We start from the raw sequence: 21,489 nt of genomic DNA on the forward strand, positions 1-21,489 counted from the left end.
TCAGTTTTTACTACAATTCTGACATCTACTAGTGAGAAGAAGATACACCATGGTGGCTTGGAGTGAAGGCATTAAAGTGTCTGCTGCACCTCATAATCTTACACTGGAGGAATCTATATTTGTATTACCAGAAATTAACATTACATACTGAAACATCCTAATTAAACTGAGATGAAAAAAGATTCTGAGTGACTAGTGAGACTTTCATTACGCCACTGCCCTGTCTAATTCACTGAATTTTATAGGCAGCTCAGATGTTGTTTGTTTGTTTATTTTCCATTTTCCTCCCCAAGAGGACACAAGGCAGCTTGTCATTAAAGCAGTATTTAAAAGCTAAAAACAGTAAGTACAAGTATTAAAAAAGAATTAAGCAAGTATTATATTAAAATGGAAGCTAAGATCAATATAAAAACACATTTAAAACAACAGAGCACAACAATCTATTTAAAACTCCTGTCAGACTATGAGTCATTAAGGAAAAGCCTGCCTGAAGAGAACAGTCTTTCCTTGCCTATGTAAGGACAGCAAAGATGAGGCCAGCTTAGCTTCCTGTGGGAGGGAGTTCCATAGTCTGGAGAGCCAAAGGTCCCTTGTTTATTGTAGAAATGAATAATTCTACCTGAATTGGCAGCATAATTGCTTTAAGGGCCTAATTAAAAATATTTTCACCTGCTTGTAGAAGGACAGCAAAGATGGGTCCAGCCAGGCTTCCTGTGGGAGGGAGTTCCAAAATTTGGGAGCAGCAACAGAAAATCTTGCCTCCCATATCCTCATGAGACTCACTTGTGAGGGTGGCAGGACTGAGAGAAAGGCCTCTCCTGATGATCTGAACATCTGAGCAGGCTCATGAAGGGAGATACAGTCCTTGAGATAAGTTGGAGCCAAGCCATTTAGGTCTTTATATATTAGAACTAGCACTTTGAATTGTGCTTGGAAACGGTTTGCCAGCCAGTAGAGCTACTGTAAAAGCAGAGATATCACCTTGCCAACAAAAGTCCGAATAGTCAAAGCTATGGTTTTTCCTGTCGTGATGTATGGAAGTGAGAGCTGGACCATAAAGAAAGCTGACCGCCGAAGAATTGATGCCTTTGAATTGTGGTGCTGGAGGAGGCTCTTGAGAGTCCCCTGGACTGCAAGGAGAACAAACCTATCAATTCTAAAGGAAATCAACCCTGAGTGCTCACTGGAAGGACAGATCCTGAAGCTGAGGCTCCAATACTTTGGCCATCTCATGAGAAGAGAGGACTCCCTGGCAAAGACCTTAATGTTGGGAAAGTGTGAAGGCAAGAGGAGAAGGGGACGACAGAGGATGAGATGGTTGGACAGTGTCACTGAAGCAACCAACATGAATCTGACCCAACTCCGGGAGGCAGTGGAAGATAGGAGGGCCTGGCGTGCTCTGGTCCATGGGGTCACGAAGAGTCGGACACGACTAAACGAACGAACGAACGAACAGGGGGTGGGGTATGTTATTCCTTTGACCAGCCCGTTAGCAATCTGGTTGCTACGTTTTTGAACCCGCTGAAGTTTTCAGACACTTTAGGTAGAACAACTATTTGAAGTTTGGTATGACTGACATCATGATTGATCCATTGCCAATTATAGTGCTTTCCCTTAAGAGATAGTTTGGGACCTAAAAGTAATTTTCCACTTGAACAAATATTCAAATAAATAAAGATAGAACAGTAAATATTAGGAGGCTATACATGTTGTTAAAAGGAAGACTACTTTGGAAAATATTAGAAGACAAGACTGAAGGCCTGGAGGGCACCTTTGGGGGAAAAATTAAGTGTCCATGTTTATAACGAATTACACATTGTGGGAAATGTTCCAACATTTAGATGGTCTAAGACAGCGATTCCTAAAGTGATTGGCATGTCCACAGTGAAAATAATACAGAGATTGCTGAATGTCTTCTCCAGAGTATGTGATCAAATATACAGAATTAAAATTCCTTTTGCGTCTTTGCACAATTTTATCAAATATGTAGGATTGAAGACTATGCAAAAGTCTTTGACTGCATGGACCACAGCAAACTATGGCAAGTTCTTAAAGAAATGGGAGTGCCTGACCACCTTATCTATCTCCTGAGAAATCTATACGTGAGATAGAAAGCAACAGTTAGAACTGGATATGAAGGAGGCCGACAAGGCTGTATATTGTCTCCCTGCTTATTTAACTTATATGCAGAATACATAATGCGAAAGGCTGGACTGGAGGAATCCCAAACCGGAATTAAGATTGCCGGAAGAAATATCAACAACCTCCGATATGCAGATGATGCCATTCTGATGGCAGAAAGTGAGGAGGAATTAAAGAGCCTCATAATGAGGGTGAAAGAGGAGAGAGCAAAAAGTGGTCTGAAGCTCACATGAGACACGGAGTGACAGAATAGAAGGTTTCGCTGGAGTGTCGTCCTCAGAAAGGAGCAAGAGGTATAGAATGACCCGCCTACACTACTCGTCAAGACTATACAGCAGGGAGTTGATACCCGTGAGTTAGAGCGGAAACTGTCAAACATGACGGTGGCCACTCAGACCAGGAGAAAATTGGCAGGAAGAGAAGAAAGAGAGAGGTCCGTCATGGAAGCGGGAATGGGGGATATAAAAGGAGAGTTGGATGTGATACCAGGGGGTTGGGAGTTAATTTGGGTGGAAGAACCATGGACCGGAAATTGGGAAAAGGTATGTGTCCCTAGGGAAGAGGTGGATTACCATAGGAGAAGGGGTTTGCCTCCCTGCCCTTCCTGTTGGAGGGAATCGGAAACCCGGGAGTGGCGTTGGAAACTCCGGGAGGAAAAGGAAGCCATGGAAAGGGAAGAAAGGGAGAGATGACTATGGCGTCTAGTAGAAGCCTGGAGGAGGAGATTCTTGATGGATCATGGGCTCCCAATCGAGGAGAGGAGAACCCCTTTGAACCCAAGGGGAGAGATGAGGAGACCACGCTGTTATTAGAGACAGAGGCTGAACCAGTTGACTTGGAGAACGGTAACCCCTTTTTGAAAGGACCTTGGAATAATTTGAATTATAATTAGTTTGAAAGAGATGTTTGGATGCTCTTGTGGGACCTGTTGGTCACGAGAGACAATGCTGAAGTAGAGATTAATCACGTGGACTCGTTGTCCAATGTTACAATAAAACCTAGTTCTGATTTTCGAAAATGGACGTCTCTCGTGTCTCTGTTGAAACCTGAGGAGGCAAAGTTTGAACCCTCATAGCTCAACATAAAAAAACACTAAGATCATGGCCACTGGTCCCATCACTTCCTGGCAAATAGAAGGGGAAGATATGGACGTAGTGACAGATTTTACTTTCCTGGGCTCCATGATCACTGCAGATGGTGACAGCAGCCACAAAATTAAAAGAGGCCTGCTTCTTGGGAGGAAAGCGATTACAAACCTAGATAACATCTTAAAAAGCAGAGACATCACCTTGCCAACAAAGGTCTGCATAGGCAAAGCTATGGTTTTTCTGGTAGCAATGCATGGAATTGAGAGCTGGACCATAAAGAAGGCTGACTGCTGAAGAATTGATGCTTTTGAATTGTGGTGCTGGAGGAGACTCTTGAGAGTCCCCTGGACTGCAAGGAGAACAAACCTATCCATTTTGAAGGAAATCAACCCTGAGTGCTCACTGGAAGGACAGATCCTGAAGCTGAGGCACCAATACTTTGGCCATCTCATGAGAAGAAAAGACTCCCTGGAAAAGACCCCGATGTTGGGAAAATGTGAAGGCAAGAGGAGAAGGGGACAACAGAGGACGAGATGGTTAGACAGTGTCATCGAAGTGACCAAAATGAATTTGACCAAACTCTGGGAGGCAGTGGAAGACAGGAGGGCCTGGTGTGCTCTGGTCCATGGGGTCACGAAAAGTCGGACATGACTTAACGACTAAACAACAACAAGGATCAAAGAAAATAATGCTTGCCATTGGATAGTAGTTCCCTAATGGATAAGTAGCTTGGTGACTTAAGTGTTGTGCAGTCATGCAATTCATGATTCGAGGATCTGGCACGGCTGCTGCTAGGGCCATATATTTATAACAATCCAGTGACCCACTGGAAGAGATAATTATGTTGCCTGATTTGTATGTCTTAGTGTTTTTGCAGTATTATTATTGCTCCAGTAGTGTCACTATAAATATGTAAGCATTAGGGCACAGATTACAGAACAGTCCTCATGCTTACCATTATATTAAATAAATAGTGATGGAGTAAAGAAGGTCACATGGCAGTCCGAAATGATAAAGCATTTGTATGGCCAGAGAGAAACAGGGTGAATATATTGTAGGGACTGCTTTGAGAAGGTGGTGTCAATATCTAGTTATCTGTTGTAGCTTCTAGGTAAAATAGTGACTCAGTATGCTTCTGGGGATGGAGCACCCAGAACAAGGACTGTGAGTGTGGGTTTGTGCATGCATGCCCTGAGGCATTGTTTTAAATGGAGAAGAAGAGAGCCTGGGACAGCTATAACTCTCTGTCTTGTGGAACAATGGTAGCAAGGGACTGCAGGGTGGGGTGCAAGGCAACAAAGCACTTCTCTTTGTTTCAGCCTCTGTAAATAGAGTAGATACATTAGGAGACACCCAGGTTGCTCTTAAAAACACCACAGGTTAACATATAATTTAAAAACATAATCAAATTGCATATCAGCTGCGTGTGTGTCACAACTTCATCATACCTGATGAGGAAGCTGCTGTGTAGAGTAAAGCAGTAATAATATGATTCTGGCTGGAACAACACAATTAAAATCTGTTTCATTTCTCTGCTCCTAAGTCTCTGCTACTGAGCATCTCTCTCTCTCTCTCTCTCACTCATGGCAGTTGCTTGGAGTGAGCTGCGGTTGTTTTTACCACCCCACCCCCCATTGTGTTTTCTCTGGATGCATTCTGACAGTCTCAATGCACACATTTCTGTCATTTTCCAGCAACAACTGCAGCTACCATTATTCTCTTCCTCCGCTTCCATTGTTGCACATACCAGTGCAGAACCGAATACACTGAAGTTGACTCTTCAGGCATAACATCCTGCCCACTTTCTTTGCTTACCTCCACTTCCTATGCTTGCAGACTGTTTTTAAACCTTCATTCCAGACCAAGTTTCTAAATATCTGTGACTTGACCAAATGCTCTTCATTCTCTAGTGTTTTATGTCCTGTAACTATAGATGAGTGTTCCATGGCATTAAACGTCCTTCACACCAGAGGCTGACATTCTTTGAAATGATTCCTTACACCAATATGGTAGTGGTCCTACTTATAGTTGAGGTCTTGAAAAAATAATGTCAGCATTGGGCCTAGTCCTGCAAGTGGTAGAGCCCTTCTGTGAAGATGCTAATAGAGAAAAGATGGGTGTTTGAACTGTTCAGTGGTGTATGCCTGTGTATGGGTGCATTTTTCCACCTGTATTCATGGGCTGTATGTGTGATGAGGGGCAAGCAAGTGCAGAATAGCTATGTCTTCAGATAATGTTCCTCAACAGCCAGGTAACTGACAGCTGGCCGATTAGCCGCCGGCACTGTCTCTCTCTGGGGGCAATCCATTGCTCTTCCCCTCCATTTCCTCTGTGCTTGTTGTCATGGTTACAATCACTTATTGGTCGCAGCAGAGATATTGACGGGCATGAAATTGCTTCTATGATTCTGGAATGCTGTTATGCATAGGGAGGCAGTAGCTGTCTGTGTGCCCCCTGTGAGCATTTGTACTTTGGATTTGAAGAAATTGGTATTTAGGGGTCTTGACTTTGTCAAACTCACCCACCATATTCTTCACTTGGAATAAATTATGTGAAAGGCATACATTTTCAGATTTCTGTTTAATTTCAAAATATTTTATGCTTACAGTGAATGAGAATGCAGTCTTTCTAAAATATTGTGGTGTGGCAGAAGAACAAGGACTGAAGACCAAGGAAACCATATCCAGATTTTTTTCTGAAGGCTAAACAAAGATAATTTATTTTCAAATAAAATCAGAACATTTTTAGTCCTGGTGCACAAAGAGATTATGATTTTACTTTTGCATAGTTAATAAATCCCAGGACAATGGGAGGGGGAAGAGATGAATTTGGCTCTAATGTACGCAACTGTGAAGGAGAGAGAGAAAGTGAGCCGTCCTCCGCAGTCAAAGGAGCGGAAGGAGGAACAGAGTGTGTAGAAGGGATATTAGTAGAGGTGCAACATGACGACAGGGAGGTGCAACAGCCTAGAGAAGTGTGTTTGGCTGACGAGAGAGGGGAGGAGCTAGATTTGATCATATCGGAAGATATAAATGAGGGTGAAAAGGCGGGAAGTTTCAGAGTGGTGAAAAGCGAACCGGCAGATAAAAAGGATAGATCTGTGCAGACAGGATGGAGTATGGGCCAAGAGAGTTTCTTAAAATTACTTAAAGAATTCCCGCACCTACAAGTAGATGGAGGATTATTGCTGGGACCTCCTGATTTCTTCACGCACGGACATGAGGTAGATCCCCTGGAATGGACTGTGGTGGTTTACCCACGCAATCAGCGTGGGGGAGGCGGGTGATCCGTCCCAGTCCCTCTTTACTCCAGAGTCAGCGGGAGGGGGACTGGGCGAGACACCCATGCTGTGGGACGGTTTGCGCGGTCCAGACCACACTGATCCATCCTATGACTGACCGGGAGCGATTTGTGCCAGCCCCCCAGTAAGAAGAAAATACAAAGAAACAACTATGCAAGTTTGAAGTTATAAGTTGTTACCAGAGTTAAGTTTAATGGATCCTTTTGAGCCAGCCAAGTTAAGTTTGTTTACCAATAAAACAGATTCCGTTAGAAAAGAAGAACAGCTTCCTGTCCTTTTTCCCGCGCTGTCAACGGAACCGCCCCTGGCAGAACCAACACGTATTCACAGCAACTCAAGATCACAGCATGTTTGTTAGTCTTTTGAAGCGCTAAAAGACTTCTGTAGCTGCTGTTATGATGGTATTGTTACTATACTGTTTTGTGGACAGTGGTATCCACATTGTTTGTATCACCCTGGGATATTCCTGCTTGATAGGCTGTCCAGTCAGCTATAGAGCACAAGTTTAGGGCTTGATGGGCTTCAGTTGATGATAGTAGTAATAATATGCAGTTATTAAGGAGAATAATCTAACAGTCTGGTTTCCAGTGTGTTGTGTGCAGGTCAAATTCTTACACAAGCCATAGCTCTCATTCATGTGGTGAAGTAACAGGCAGATGAAGTGGTTCCTTCTGTGTACATAATGTTGTATGTTATATAGTTATTCTACTTATGCAAGGTGGAATTATGGAGATGCTTCTTGGTTGTTGTTGCTTTGTTTCTGTGTGTGTGTTTCGGGGAATGAGAAATTGCACCATTTAGGTCTGTGCCTATATGGGTGTCTGCCTGATATAAATAGGAGATGGAGATGTTGTGATGAGGATGCAGGTATGCATTCTTCCTTTCATCTTTCATCCCAGATAAGTGTCTAAAGATGTGTATTTAAGCATTTGTATATTGTGTTTTAAACAAACCTTGCAAAGTAGTTAAAAACTTTAAAACATAAAATTCAATATTGTTTAGTCGTTTAGTCGTGCCCGACTCTTCGTGACCCCATGGACCAGAGCACGCCAGGCTCAATTCAATGTGACAGTGGAAAAAAGAACAAGAGACAAAAAGCTGAAGTGATTAGTTGAGACTAAAAAGCTTGGGTGAATAAAAATATATTCACATGCTACTGGAAGGAAATTGGGCAACACTAGACAAACCTCTTGGGATGAGAGCATTCCAGACAACGGAGAAGTGTCAGTCATGGATCCTCACCTGCCTTGCTTCAGACATTGTCAGAGGTCAGGGCCCATACAAAAGCCTCAGAGGATCTTAAGATCATGACAGGATTGTGGTTGTTTCTTGTACCTTAATCTTTCCAAGGTACTTAAACATCCCCTGGAAGTGAATATGGAAACATATGGCGGGATGGATTTTGCTAGAAATGTTGCTCTTAGATGTTACGTCCAGCAGTTCTTGGCAAAACAGGTTTTGTCAGGCTTGTCTCTTAAATAGAAGTCAGGACTCTGGTTTATGTTTACGGTTACAACTTATGCAGCTTTGGAATGAGTGTAACAACCCAGTTCTCCAATTAAAGAAGCACAGGCCATATGTGTACCTACCTTTCCATTTGGCCTTTGTTCAAAATACAGTAGATATGTTTCTGCTTCGCTGGGATGTGTATGTGTGATTTGAGTCCTCCATCTGAGAATTGGGCGATAATTTAGTAAATGCACTAGGTTTAGCCAATTGAGGTCAGATTAAAGCCAAAATGATATTACCTAATGGTTGCAGTCCTGTTCTGCTGATGTTGAGAGTCTATGTGTCTTCTTGTTGGTACAGGGGCTGTGGCAATTTCTCGGTATCCTCATAATTCCAGTGAAATAAAGGGTAGTTGTGTGGTCAAAACAAAATAAAATCCAGATCACTAAAAAATCATCATATGATAAACAAATTTTTGTGGATTAAAACACCACTTCATCAGGGTTGTACTAGTGTGAAGAATTTAAAGTCCAAAACTTAAAATCTAAATGTATATGGCAAAACTGAGTTTGCCAGGGAAGTTATTCTTAGATGTTAAATCCTGTAGAGCTCTGCAGAATGGGGGTAGAGAAATTATCTCTCAACATCACCCTCTGAAACTCTCTATCCAGGTAGAAATCACTATATTCCCACTCTCATCCAGGACAGTCTGTCTAGAAAGGTGCAGTTGTCAGTAGTTTTGGATGTACCAGGAGAATTAGTAGGATTACATTGTCTTTGGTTTTTCTTTTGGTATCTATACTGTTTCAGATGGAACTGGATGGAAACTAGATTGGGAGGGATTCAGGAAATCATTCCTGACGTCTAGTCTAGCTCTATTAAACACACTTTTTAGGCTTAAGCATGTGTTTTAAATAGTCTTCCGACATGCAATATAGTCTTTGGGTTTTTTTAGATATTGGGAGAGTCATTTTAGATTAGAGTTTAACAATCATATTTTGCAGCATGCATTTTGTCACATTATACTAATGAATAGTAAGTCATTGCTAAATACAGAATTAAGACTGTAAGAGGTAACAGAAACCAAGATAAAAATGTACTTTACTTTATTGGTTGATTGCATAAAACCATTGGCCATTGCAATATATAAGATAAAAATGTTCTGGAGTGAAGTGTGGCTACTGATAAGGACATTGAGGATCCTTGGAGAACAGGATCTTGCCTCAGTCAAAGAGAGGGAAGCATTATTTACTGGTAGCATCACAGATAAGTGATCTATGGCATTGCACCTTTGAGTGGTCATCTAAATAGGCTTATGAATTTTATTTTTACTGCCCCAAAATTTAAGCCTTTTCAGAGATCAAGAGACCACCCTTCATCTTGCAGCATTAAAATTTAAATCTAATTTTTAACTTGTACTTTATCCTTCTTTAGTTCTATATATTATAATTAGTTAGTTATGTGCTGTCAAGTCAGAACTGACATAGTGACCCTAATATGGCTTTCAAGGTGTGAGATATTTAAGGAGTAGTTTTACCAGTTCCGCAGTTCCAGAGCCTAGTGGGGATTTGAGCCCTGGTCTCCAGAGTCCTAGTCATTCACTCTGTGCACTACACTAAGTACTTTGTAGATTATCATAGGTAAATTTAAATATGTAGCTTCTACTTTTATTTTAAATAGCTATAAACATGGCTGATGTGAAACCTTTGCACAATTGAAGTTTCTAATAAAGGTTTTAAGACTTTTGCTGAAAGCAAGTTAGGAGGCATAGTGGAGAATCAAACTCCCGGCCTCTGGCTTTGCAGCCAGGTACCTAAGCCACTGAGCTATCCAGCCAAAAAATCTATAGAGTAGCTAACCATTATAATTGGACTACATACTACCAGCTAAAGCCTCACACGCTCATTCTCTTGTTCACTGTGGAGAATGACATATTATCATATGTCTGCAGTGCTATACTTATATGAGCCAAAGAAGTCATATAAATGGATACAAATCTGATATTTAAAATTACGGCAAAGAACTAGTGTGAAGACATTTCAGTATCTTGGGATACTGAGGTTGCAAAGAATGACAGACAATTGGATATATTTATGTAAACAGAGATTATGATGTTCATCTCACTGCAGAAAGAAGTTTGCTGTCTACGAAAGGTTAAAGCATGCTTTCAGGTCATGTGAACAAAGCATGGCTTGATGTCAACTAGTTTCTGGCACCCATTTGAGAAAAGAAATAAATGCGTTGTCTGTTCCACATGCTCAGTAGTAATCTATGTTCTTAAGCCTCATTGGGAATGGGATATGTTTAAAATGCAATTTCTTCAGTTGTATTTTGAACTTCAGCATTAGTATCTCTTCATTCCACTACTTGTATAAACCTGCAACTTTTCTGGCTTGCTTTTATGTATCTGATGTAGAGTCTAAACTGTAAATGTTTATGCCAAAATATATTGACTGGCCTTTAAGGTGCTACATGACTGTGTTATGAAAGTGCTAGATACATTCTCCAAGCAAAATTTGTAGACTAGAGATCTTTTTTATACGTGTGTTTTTGAAGATGATATTCTGTATGTTAATATATGTCATCAAAATCTTTAATGCAAGGGAGAATCATTATGAGGTATAGCAAGCCTCTTATCAGGAAAACTGCGCTTCCAAAAAGGTAAATGGGCATTGACAACCTGGTTTATAGGATAATAGTTTCCTTGTGATAGGCCTAAAGAGAACAACATCCTTGACTTGCAGTTAGATTGTATTTGTTAGGTTGACATAGGTAGTGTCAGTTTCTGATGTTGGAATGGTGTTGATAGCTTGGTATCTTTTAAAATAGATTAAAGGTAAGAGGTCTTTTATTTAACTTTTTCAATTTAAAAAAAACAACTAGTGGGAAGCCAGAATTTTATGAAATCAAAATAATGTGGAAAAAGTGGGTAGAATGGGTTTTCTTTTTTCCCTTCTGAGTGCTACCATGCCAAGTCACTCGGTCTACTGATCCAGAAAATGTAGTTCTTCCTGCAAAGGTCATGGCAAAAGACATGGATGGTGGCATCCACTAGCTTTTATGACTTTAAAGAGATACATTCATGAGAGAAAGGTCTCCTGAAGCCCGTTAATCATGAAAGCTAAATGGAACTTCAGTGTTTAGAGACACCATATCTATGAATGCCAGTTGTAGGGGACTAAGAGAGAGATGTTATAACCATCATGATCATTTTGAAGAAGCACTCTGGAATCAAGAGGCTGATTTAGATGAACCGTTGATCTCATCTGGTAGGGATAGTTTTAAATTCCTAAAAAAGAATGTTCCCCATCTTCATCACCTGTCTTCCTTGGTAGGTATGTGAATACGCTTCTGAAGCTCATTCAGCCTGTATTGGAACTACAGGAACAGCTACGTCAAGCAGTCCAGAGCAGAGATATGGAGACATCTCATGGGATATGCCGTATTGCTGTGGCCCTTGGAGAGAATCATTCCCGGTGAGGAGCATGGTGACAGAACTTTGTAACTATCCATTAAGAAAAAGAACCTTGAGGGCTCTTTACCATTCACTGTGAATCAGAAAAAAAGGTTTTTTTCCATTGCCCAAATGGGCTTCCTTGGAGCTAGGCATCCCACAGGTCTTCCAAATCCCATTTTAAGAGACCTCAGAGATTTACCGAGTTATCTGGATTATCTCTGTGTAGTCATGGGGAGACAATACAGACCTTCAAATGCTTGCTGAAGGTGGAAGTTGATAGAGATCTAAAATCCAAAACTACACAATCCATTTGATGTGGCATTTGTTATCCTGAATGTAATAAGCCTGCTATTCCCATGGCTCTGTCATGATAGAGCAGATTCCTGATGTTGGCCATCTTCTGCTTCCCACAGAGCCCTCTTGGAGCAGGTAGACCACTGGCAGAGCTTCCTGGCGCTGGTCAACATGATAATGTTCTGCACTGGGATCCCAGGACATTATCCTGTGAATGAGACAACAAGCTCACTTACCCTCACTTTCTGGTATACGCTACAGGTAAGTGCTAGCTATCTTCCTGAAGATGATTCTCTTAGTGGCATTCTCCTACCTTGATATGGCTTGCTCATTCCTCACTGCAATTTGGGTGCTTCTGCTAGCTGTTCTGCATAAACAGAAATGTATCATGTAATTGGTATTGGTATCAGCTCCGGACTGAATACAAAAGAATGTTCTGGGCCTCCAAGGAAGAACTGGACAGTCTGGGCTTATTAGACTGGAAATTCTTGGTCCCTCCATTCATACTTTAAAGCCCAGATTTTGTAACATGGCTGGACTATCATTATGCTGCTCTCTTGACTTCATTCATGTTGCATTGTTTGCACATGGTGCTGCAAACCTATACCAATTTGATTGTATTCCAGGAGGCAGCAGAGAAAATGACCAAGAGTGTCTAAGAACATTGCTTACCTAAGACTTTCCAGAGTGTTGCAGCAATTTGGTTTGCAGGTGAAATTCTAGCCTCTCAGAGAAAGATACTGAACACTTCAGTATGGCCCAAACTACTACAGAGGCCTGCCATTATTCTGTAGAGCCCTCTTCCTTCTGTTAAAGAACCTTTTTACTGTTGACTTTATCTTTTTGGTGGAAACAAAGTTCCTGCCAGTGTTCAGTGTAGAAATGATATTTTTCTCTTCTCCGTAGCAATCAGAGTTACAGGAATATCTCATCTTCTGTCAATGACCATGATGCAGAGAGCCATCTACAGAACATCTGCTTAGCTGATTTGTCTGACAAGCAGTCCTGCTCTTCCACCAGTTCTGAGTACAGATGCAGATCTGGACATGTTTGTAGTTCTGTATACAGTACTTGCTGCTACATTGGGGTACATTTTAGAAGCAGTGGAGTCCAGCCTGACGTGCCCTCCCCCTCCATTTGCTGCTTGGAGCCCAGAAGCCTCATTAGCATGGCAGATTAGCCTGACACACTCCTGCACAGCCTAAGAGCAAGGCTAACTATTGAGCTGCTGCTTCTCTGGGTGCCAGCTTGAGATGGGATGAGATCATGCATTGTCTCAGTGTGTGACTGGTGCAGCAACCAATTTTACAGGAACATTGTTAAAATAAAGGCAGTGGAACTGAAACAGCACCTTGAAAAGCTAATAGGGAACAGAGAGTTTTTCTTCAGTCTCTACTCCACACCAACATACATCCTTGCAGTCCCCACTGTACCTGTGGCTCCCCAAAACGTTCAGCTTCCTAAGATGTTTACCTGCTTTGTGAAAGGCACATGGATGCAGCTATTAAGAGAATAATAGTTATCATCCTTGTGTATCTCCTTATCTTTTTTGTAGTACATGGGTGGAATAACATTAGACCTCCATATTTTTTCTCTATCTTCTACAAGCTCCTTTCTGTAGAAAGGGACTGTTGGAGTTGTAGCCCAAAAAAGCAATAATGAAAGGTTCTGCATCTCTGGCATAGCAGAAGTACCTCTGGGATAACTTTAATCCTTCAATCCCCACAACTACAAGCCCCCACAACAACTCGTAGGTATGGATTAGGAGTTTTAGCAAAACTATGGGTTGAACTCAATGGCCAAGACTGTCTTCCAGATCTATACGTATTTCTGCTTTTGTATTAACCTTGCCTGGATTGTCATCTTGTCCATGCAAGGCCCTTGAGCAGCATGGAGATGCCCAATGTCCTCTGTGGATTAATTGTTGATACACAGTGGCAAGAAATTCTTGGTCTGTGTATGTGGGAACAAAGTGATAGTGATTGAAAGTGGAAGTGATTTCACAGGCCTGTGACAGCTTCTGTTCTTGCTTACTTGGGGAAAGTACTGTAGACTGAAATAGGCAGGCATTGCTAAGATAGTGGACTAACAGAGTGCAGTGTTAATTTGCAGCTTTGCTTTATATTCTCATTTAAGGGTGATGGTACTGTGACCCATTTTGTTTAGGTTGAATTTTTAAAATTTGTTTTAAAATTTTTTGAATTTTATTGTTTGTGCCCAGACTAAGACCAAAGTATTTAAATAAAACAAAACAAAATAAATTGTGTTGCTAATTGGAGCTAATGTAAATATCTGGTTCTTGCTTTGAGATTGCTGCAGCCTCTTGGCATTAGTTGGGAAGGTTTTGAGTCTGGGATACTGAGAGAGGAGTTCTAGGATAACCTTGTACTAAACCATTTGAGATTACATTAGATAATCAGACTAGAGTATTTGTGTGCGGTAGCTTGGCTTTAGATAGGGATTTCCAAATTCCTCTTATAGATATTTCAGTAACAAGAAGAGATCATTTATTTCTGACCCCAGTGAAATGCTTGGGGATTGACTGTGTTGTATCAACTGGAGACCTGGAGTTCTAGGCTAACTTTTCCAACATCCATTTGAGAAATAAACTTTTTCTCTGCAGGATGACATCCTCTCTTTTGATCCAGAAAAACAGGCCATGTACCAGCAGGTATATCGTCCAGTCTATTTCCAACTGGTGGATGTGCTTCTACACAAAGCTCAGTTTCCCTCTGATGAAGAGTACAACTGCTGGTCCTCGGATGAAAAGGAGCAGTTTCGGATATATCGGTACTAGACTTTTGCCAAACAGCATGCATTGTACATTGCTTGTGATATACAAAAGGGGGTATTGTTAATTATGCATCACTGGAACTAAAGTTTATATAGATCTTGGGTTGGATAAAGGTTGTATCAAATGTTTCTGTTCAGCTGCCATTCCGTAGACTGGAAGAGCTCTGTGATGTTTGTCTCTTTTGTTCCTTAGAGTGGACATCTCAGATACCTTGATGTATGTGTATGAAATGCTGGGAGCAGAGCTGCTGAGCAGCTTATATGACAAGCTGGGTCGCCTCTTGACCAACACAGAGCAGCCGTCCTCCTGGCAGGTGAGTGGTAATATCTGTCCTCGGAGGAAACCTGACTATTATGGAAACAGGTTTAAATGAGACACACACACACACACACACACACACACACACACACACACACACATATAAAAAGGTAAAGGTTCCCTTGACAATTTTTGTCCAGTCGTGTTCGACTCTAGGGGGCAGTGCTCATCCCCGTTTCCAAGCCATAGAGCCAGCATTTGTCCGAAGACTATCTTCCATGGTCACATGGCCAGTGCGACTTAGACACGGAACGCTGTTACCTTCCCACCGAGGTGGTACCTATTTGTCTAGTCGCATTTACATGCTTTCGAACCGCTAGGTTGGCGAGAGGTGGGACAAGCGACGGGCGCTCACTCCGTCGTGTGGATTCGATCTTACGACTGCTTGGTCTTCTGACCCTGCAGCACAGGCTTCTGCGGTTTAGCCCGCAGCGCCACCACGTCCCTTATAGATATATATATATATACATATATACATATATACATATATACATATACACATATACAGTATATATATATATATATTGGAGAAGGCTGCTTAGCTACCTGTCTGCTGCCATGAGATTACTAATGTGGAGCCAGGGGTTCCTGAATGGTAGCTAATTGACATGTACAGTATGTGACCACTTTGGTGTGACACCAGTAGGCTGCTGGCATGGTGAACAGTGATGGGTGTCAAGTACCAGTGACCACAGGGGCTCCTCATTCATCACTGTGACAGTGAAGTAAGAACCTAGGCTGAGCCATCCTTTACAGTCTAGGCACCTGGGAGCATTGATAGAGTATTACATGTACAAAAAATCCAGCACCTTACATATGCTGTAGTTTTAGCAGTCCATACACTGGTAGAAAAGTATGCAGGAAGATAAGAATGAATAAAGCCTCTTCTTCCCCATGCCTCAACCTTGTGGTAGTAGGGGACATGGGTGACTAACTTGTGTATTACATAGTCAAACACCATTCACGATGGTAGGCTAGGGATACAAAGATAGTAAGTATCACTGGGAAATGGCACACTTTGATCCATGAAATCCCCTCACCTAGGTAGGAAGGAATGCTTACTGGTGAAACAAATAATTTTATAGGATTATCTGTAATAACTAGATACAAGACCTCTTATTTGGGAACTGCCCTATACTTTTGTCAAAGTGGAATTCAGAGTGGAAGCTATTTGAGAATATTATCATTTTTTTTGCCTCTGCCCTCATTGAACAATGGAGTTTCAACCACCCTGTTTACTCCTTGGTGTCAGTGCTTGTTTCTTTATTGGTTTTTTGTGCTATCAATATGTGTGTGGGGTTTTATAGGTAGAATTTAAAAGCATGTCTCAGTGTACAAATCTGTCTTTCTCACAGCACACAGAGGCTTTACTTTATGGGTTCCAATCCATCGCAGAGACCATAGATGTCAACTACTCAGATGTGGTGCCTGGCCTTATTGGTCTTATCCCTCACATCAGCATCCGTAATGTGCAGCTTGCAGACACAGTCATGTTCACCATCGGTAAGGAGGTTGGGAATGAGGGAGGGAGACGATGTTGAAACGTCAGCTTAACCCCAGAGATCCTTAGCCCCTGCAATACTGGTGAAGTAACTGTTGAGCCACAGTGCCCATTAAGTGTGTGCTAGAATGTGTATTTCAGTGTGAATTGTTTGAGCCATAAATTATTGCATGGTAAAAAAGGGCCTTCTGTCCATATTATTGGCTGCACTGATCTGTTTAGGACAGAAAATAGAATTGCTCTGATTGTGTGTTCCTTCTCTGCTTAGGGGCCCTCTCAGAATGGCTGTCTGACCACCCTGTAATGATCAACAATGTCCTGCCTCTAGTGTTGCAGGCTCTGGGCAATCCAGAGTTATCTATCTCTAGTGTCTCCACCCTCAAGAAGATCTGCCGTGAATGCAAACATGACTTGCCGCCCTATGCTGCCAACATTGTCGCTGTCTCTCAGGTAACTGAAAGAAAGATCTATGCCACAGGAATCTCCAACCTATTGCCTTGCTGCAGTTTGCAAAGTCTTTCAGTGTTGGTTTGATCCTTATCCTCCATTAGCCAGACACCTTCATTTGCCTAACTACAGCTTCAGGAGAGTTGGCAGGAATTTGTAGGCACCCCTCTCCTTTCTGCGCTGCACATACTCCCTTGCATTTGAGCTAAGTAGTAAGGAATAGATACGAGTGGAGAAATGATAGTGACTTTATTTTACTTTTAACACAAACCTCTTTCCCACAGAAACTGTTGCCCTCCATGTTGTCCCATTGCAACTCTACTAACTATCAAGATGTGTTCGATAATTACTTTTCTCTTGGAACACGGTTGGAGAAAAGATTTCTCAGCCTTATCTCATGAGGCAGTGAAAAGCTAGGAGTTTTAAGTAACTGACTCTAATTTTGAAATAAGTGTGCAGGAGGGATCCATCTACCACAGTCAGAAGTAACATTCTAAAGAGAATACCTTGAGAGGTGGGGGGAGAATTAGCAGAATTGCACTCTCTGTTGCCCTTTGGCAGGTTACAAATGTTGAAGACAAAGATCCCTAAAATAACAAGGAATCAATCATTCTCAAAGTAGCCACTTATTAGTCCTGACAGCTGAGGAAGTTGGAAGCTTGGAACTAATGCTGCTATCAAAATTTGCTCAAGGGGGCTCAGCTCTCTGCTTTCCTGAATGCATTTTCACACTTCATGTTGAAAATGAGAAAGTTACATTTGCAGAAGAGCAGAGCTGTTGACCCTTGTGGCTGGCATGCTGGTACTTGGGGGCAAAATGCACATAACCAGATGCCTATAACAAATTTCTTCTCCACTGTGAATCATTCACAGGAGGGATTATTTTTTCCCAGTAGTCCAGTTTTCTCGGTAATCCCATGCCCTCCAGCCTTTCTTTGCTTGCCAGAGCTGTCATATGATGTTCTTGTGAAATAGTTGTATAGTAATCTATACCATACAGAGAAAATTGATTTTTGTGTATCTTTCCTTCTGTAGGATGTGCTAATGAAGCAGATTCATAAGGTAAGATGTTTGTTCTTTTCTCAGTGCTACAAAAGGTCAAAGTGTATACAGAAGACACAGTTATCTCTCAAGTACTGTACTGTGCAGTACTGAGCATTATAGTCAAAGAAAGGAGGATTAAAGAAATATAGATGAAATGTCTCATTTCAAGAAAGAGTTTACACAGGGACAGTCATTATGATGCTTTTCTTCTATAATTTAAGCAACATGAAACACCTGTGCTCCTGGTCATCTATATCGCATTGGCAATTCTGCTGCTGAGCTGTACCATTAAAGACATATTTCTGGACTGACCCTGACATAACAGAGCTCATCTTTATGCCTTAGTGATGACTTAGGTATTGGAGAGATACTCAGCTAAAATGTCATTTTGAGTAGGTTTCAAGGTTAGTGGGTAAAAGTGAGCATGTTGTCCCTTTCGTTTTCTCTCCCAGACAAGCCAATGCATGTGGCTGATGCAAGCATTGGGTTTCTTACTCTCTGCCCTCCAAGTAGAAGAGATTTTGAAGAACCTGCATTCGCTTATTAGTCCATACATCCAGCAACTGGAGAAGCTAGCTGATGAAACGGTGAGCTGCATCACTTGCCTGGTAAAGGCTGCCAGTCTTTCCATAAGAAAGGTTGAGGCCTTTAAAATTAGTGCACAAAAGCTGGATAGGTCTGAAATATTGGGCTTCAAACTATGTTCTGTAGTTCTGCAGTCTGTTTTTACTGCCAGTTGGGATACCTGATTTGAGTGATTGTTATGTGTCTAGTGTGATGATTATAATGATTACTTGCATTACAGCCAAACCCATCCAACAAGTTGGCCATCATCCACATCTTGGGCCTCCTCTCCAATCTGTTCACCACATTGGACATCAGTCATCATGATGATGATCATGAGAGCACAGAGGTCAAGAAGCTGCCAGTGCCACAGGGTCCCAATCCGGTGGGTGTTACTACAGGAATTGTGCCCAAGTATATTCAGCTACCCACTTAGCTGTATGCTTCTCTTCCCTGTCAAGTAAATATAAGCAGCTTCTTATAACTTTTAGCAAAGGAGTTAGCACAGAATGCTGTCAAAAGGCTGTGCAAGGCATGCCAATTTATTAGTATTTGTTTAAATATTAGATTGAGCCTATTTAGATCGGTGATCCAGGTTCTTTGATATGACTTTTGAGTTATTACAGATGAGTGTAGAACACCCCTCAGAGAGAGGCATCAATTTTGTTTACATTTCCTACTGAAAAAAAGAGAATGCAGCTGCAAATCTATGAGCAAGCCACTCTTGCAGGCCAGATGTTGTGAGATAGTCTGTGGTATTGAAAGAGTGCTCTAATCCCTTCTCTGCCTGTGGTTCTGAATGGTTATAAACTCTGCCTAGACCTTGGCTTATGTAAAGCAATTCCAAAATGACGTCCTATGTCAGACCTGGGCAAAGTGCAGCCCGAGAGCCGCTCCTGTATGGCCCACGGACAGTTTTGAACATCAAAACCATTTATAGCTTTTTGTCTAAAGTTGATCAATTGCTTATCTTTAACATGGCGCAAAAAAACTCTTTAGTATTTGTGAAGATTAGCAAGTTTAAAATAAAAACAATCATAATATCACTGTTTCATTTTATTTTTAAGTAAAGTTGGTTCGGCCCCGAACACAGTTAAGATTTTTCATGTGGCCCCCCTATAGAAATTAATTGCCCACCCCTGTCCTGTGTTCTGCTCTTCCTCCTGCAGGTAGTGGTGGTGCTGCAGCAAGTCTTCCAGCTCATCCAGAAAGTGCTCAGCAAGTGGTTGAACGATGCCCAGGTTGTGGAGGTAATGCTTCTCCCATGTTAACTACTCAACAACACATATGGGCCCACACAGGCCATTTTGCCCAGTAGCTATAGCAACTAACAAGCTGAATTTGCTGCTCTGATTCCTGGCCTCAAGGTACCTGCCAGCAACAGAGCATCCTTTTAAAAAGCATGTGGTCAGGATAAGATCCATCTCTATGCAAGAAGAAGAGACGCAGAGCTTGGCTGGTGCTGCTCAGACCCCTGGATCTGGGGTAGGTATCAGGTATGCTGCTGGGCTTCACTCACCCCAGCCTATGTTAGTGTGCTCCATAGCATTATATCTCCTCTAGCTCCTCCTCAGTGGCTAAACATTGGCTAGTTTTAGTGCTCCTTTTTGGGCTAACCTGTTTAACTTGTATGCTGTACCGAGCAGATAGGACTGAAGAATGATGCCTTAAGTAAGTTATCTTTTCCTGTCTTCCTGTCAGAGTTGCCATTGTTAATATAGCAGTGGTGCTGTTTGTACTGTCTGTGTATGGTATTTATGGATAAGAAGCTGGTGATGTAGCACTTGGGTAATTTGCCAGGAAACTTGCTAGACAGCAGGTGAAATTTTAAATCTATACTGCCCTATGAAATGAACATGAGGTTTTTTTAATTTGCCCCAGTGGGTGAAAGTTGTAAGCAGAGACAATTGAGGCTATTCACAGGTATCTGGTTGTCTCGTGTGCTCCCAGAGGCATCTGGTGAGGCCACGGTGAGATAAAGGAAGCTGGAATAGGTGGGCCCTTGGCCTGATCCAGCAGGGCTCTTCTTATGTTCTTATGGTACAGTTTTAACACTTCAAAGCTGATATTTGGATTAGGGAATGGAGACTTGCTGGGAAGGAGCTAGGTATGCTACTCCGCAGGAGCATATATTATTTATGCATGACGGCTCAAAAAAGTTATGCAGCTACATTTAAATACAGCTACATTTTTGCAGAGGCGTTCTTGCTTTTTAAGCCAAGGTTAGGACAGATCCACAGATGGGTCATGGAACTTCAGGTCATCAGTGAAGGACGTAGGTATATTTATCGCTGACAGGAATATGTGTCTCTCAATACTAAGTTGATCCAGTCACTTTTTTCTATTTGTTGCTGTATTAAGAGATTTTCTTTGACAAATTTGTGTCATTTTGGGTTGAGGATACAGAATTGTGGCAACTGAGGCTGAGGGAAGGCTCCGTCTACTTGAAAGGAGCAGAAAACTGCATTAGAAAAGTTCAAAGTTGAATAGGAATTCCTGTACGTTTTGGTTTAGTGTGTTAATAAAAAGCTAGACTGTAAAGTATATCTTTCTTCAGTTGTATGGAGAAAATGTTATAGTAATTATTCAGTCACAACCAACATTGAATTTTCTGTTAAGTTTGTTCAATAAAATGACTTCTAAGCAGTAAATAAGGTGAATGTCATTGCATTTCTAAGGAGATTTGACCAGATGGAAGCTTGCCTATTTGAAGCAAAAATCTGGGTCCTGTGTAAATATGGAGATGAATGTTGGGCTAAGAGTAATAGTATTTCTCAGAAAGCTTGAAAATTGAGTTATAGAAACTGCTTGTTCCATTGATAGGGGTATGTGCAGGAAGCTGCTGGAATGAGAAACATTATGCTCAACTGAATATAAGCACTTGACACCTTATCTGGGAATAATAGGGTTCCTATCACTGATAGTATTAGAAAAGTATCACAAGGTTGTTTGGGACATCCTATCAGAACTTTGTTCATGAAAATAAATATTCTAAAGCAGGAAGGGTAACGGGGAGTTGTCCAGTGGAATAAAGCTTCTTTAAATCTATCTATAATAGATATTTAGCTGAGTGTCAAGATATTTAGGCAG

The 21,489-nt window shown here is 41.6% G+C and overlaps 1 protein-coding gene across 3 annotated transcripts in view; it reads left to right on the forward strand.

Moving 5' to 3' along the window:
- Positions 1-21,489, forward strand: part of IPO13 (importin 13) — a 54,811-nt gene that overhangs the window by 20,370 nt on the left and 12,952 nt on the right. For all 3 annotated transcript variants that reach the window (XM_020783234.3, XM_020783233.3, XM_072997516.2), the window contains exons 3-12: positions 11,316-11,456; positions 11,851-11,992; positions 14,355-14,521; positions 14,718-14,838; positions 16,199-16,346; positions 16,613-16,794; positions 17,827-17,853; positions 18,288-18,422; positions 18,641-18,784; positions 19,569-19,649. In XM_020783234.3, coding sequence (XP_020638893.3) covers positions 11,316-11,456; positions 11,851-11,992; positions 14,355-14,521; positions 14,718-14,838; positions 16,199-16,346; positions 16,613-16,794; positions 17,827-17,853; positions 18,288-18,422; positions 18,641-18,784; positions 19,569-19,649 — 1,288 coding nt within the window. The remainder of the gene's footprint in view (positions 1-11,315; positions 11,457-11,850; positions 11,993-14,354; positions 14,522-14,717; positions 14,839-16,198; positions 16,347-16,612; positions 16,795-17,826; positions 17,854-18,287; positions 18,423-18,640; positions 18,785-19,568; positions 19,650-21,489) is intronic.

This window comes from Pogona vitticeps, chromosome 4 (assembly GCF_051106095.1).
Source record: "Pogona vitticeps strain Pit_001003342236 chromosome 4, PviZW2.1, whole genome shotgun sequence".
NCBI classification, from domain to species: domain Eukaryota; kingdom Metazoa; phylum Chordata; class Lepidosauria; order Squamata; family Agamidae; genus Pogona; species Pogona vitticeps.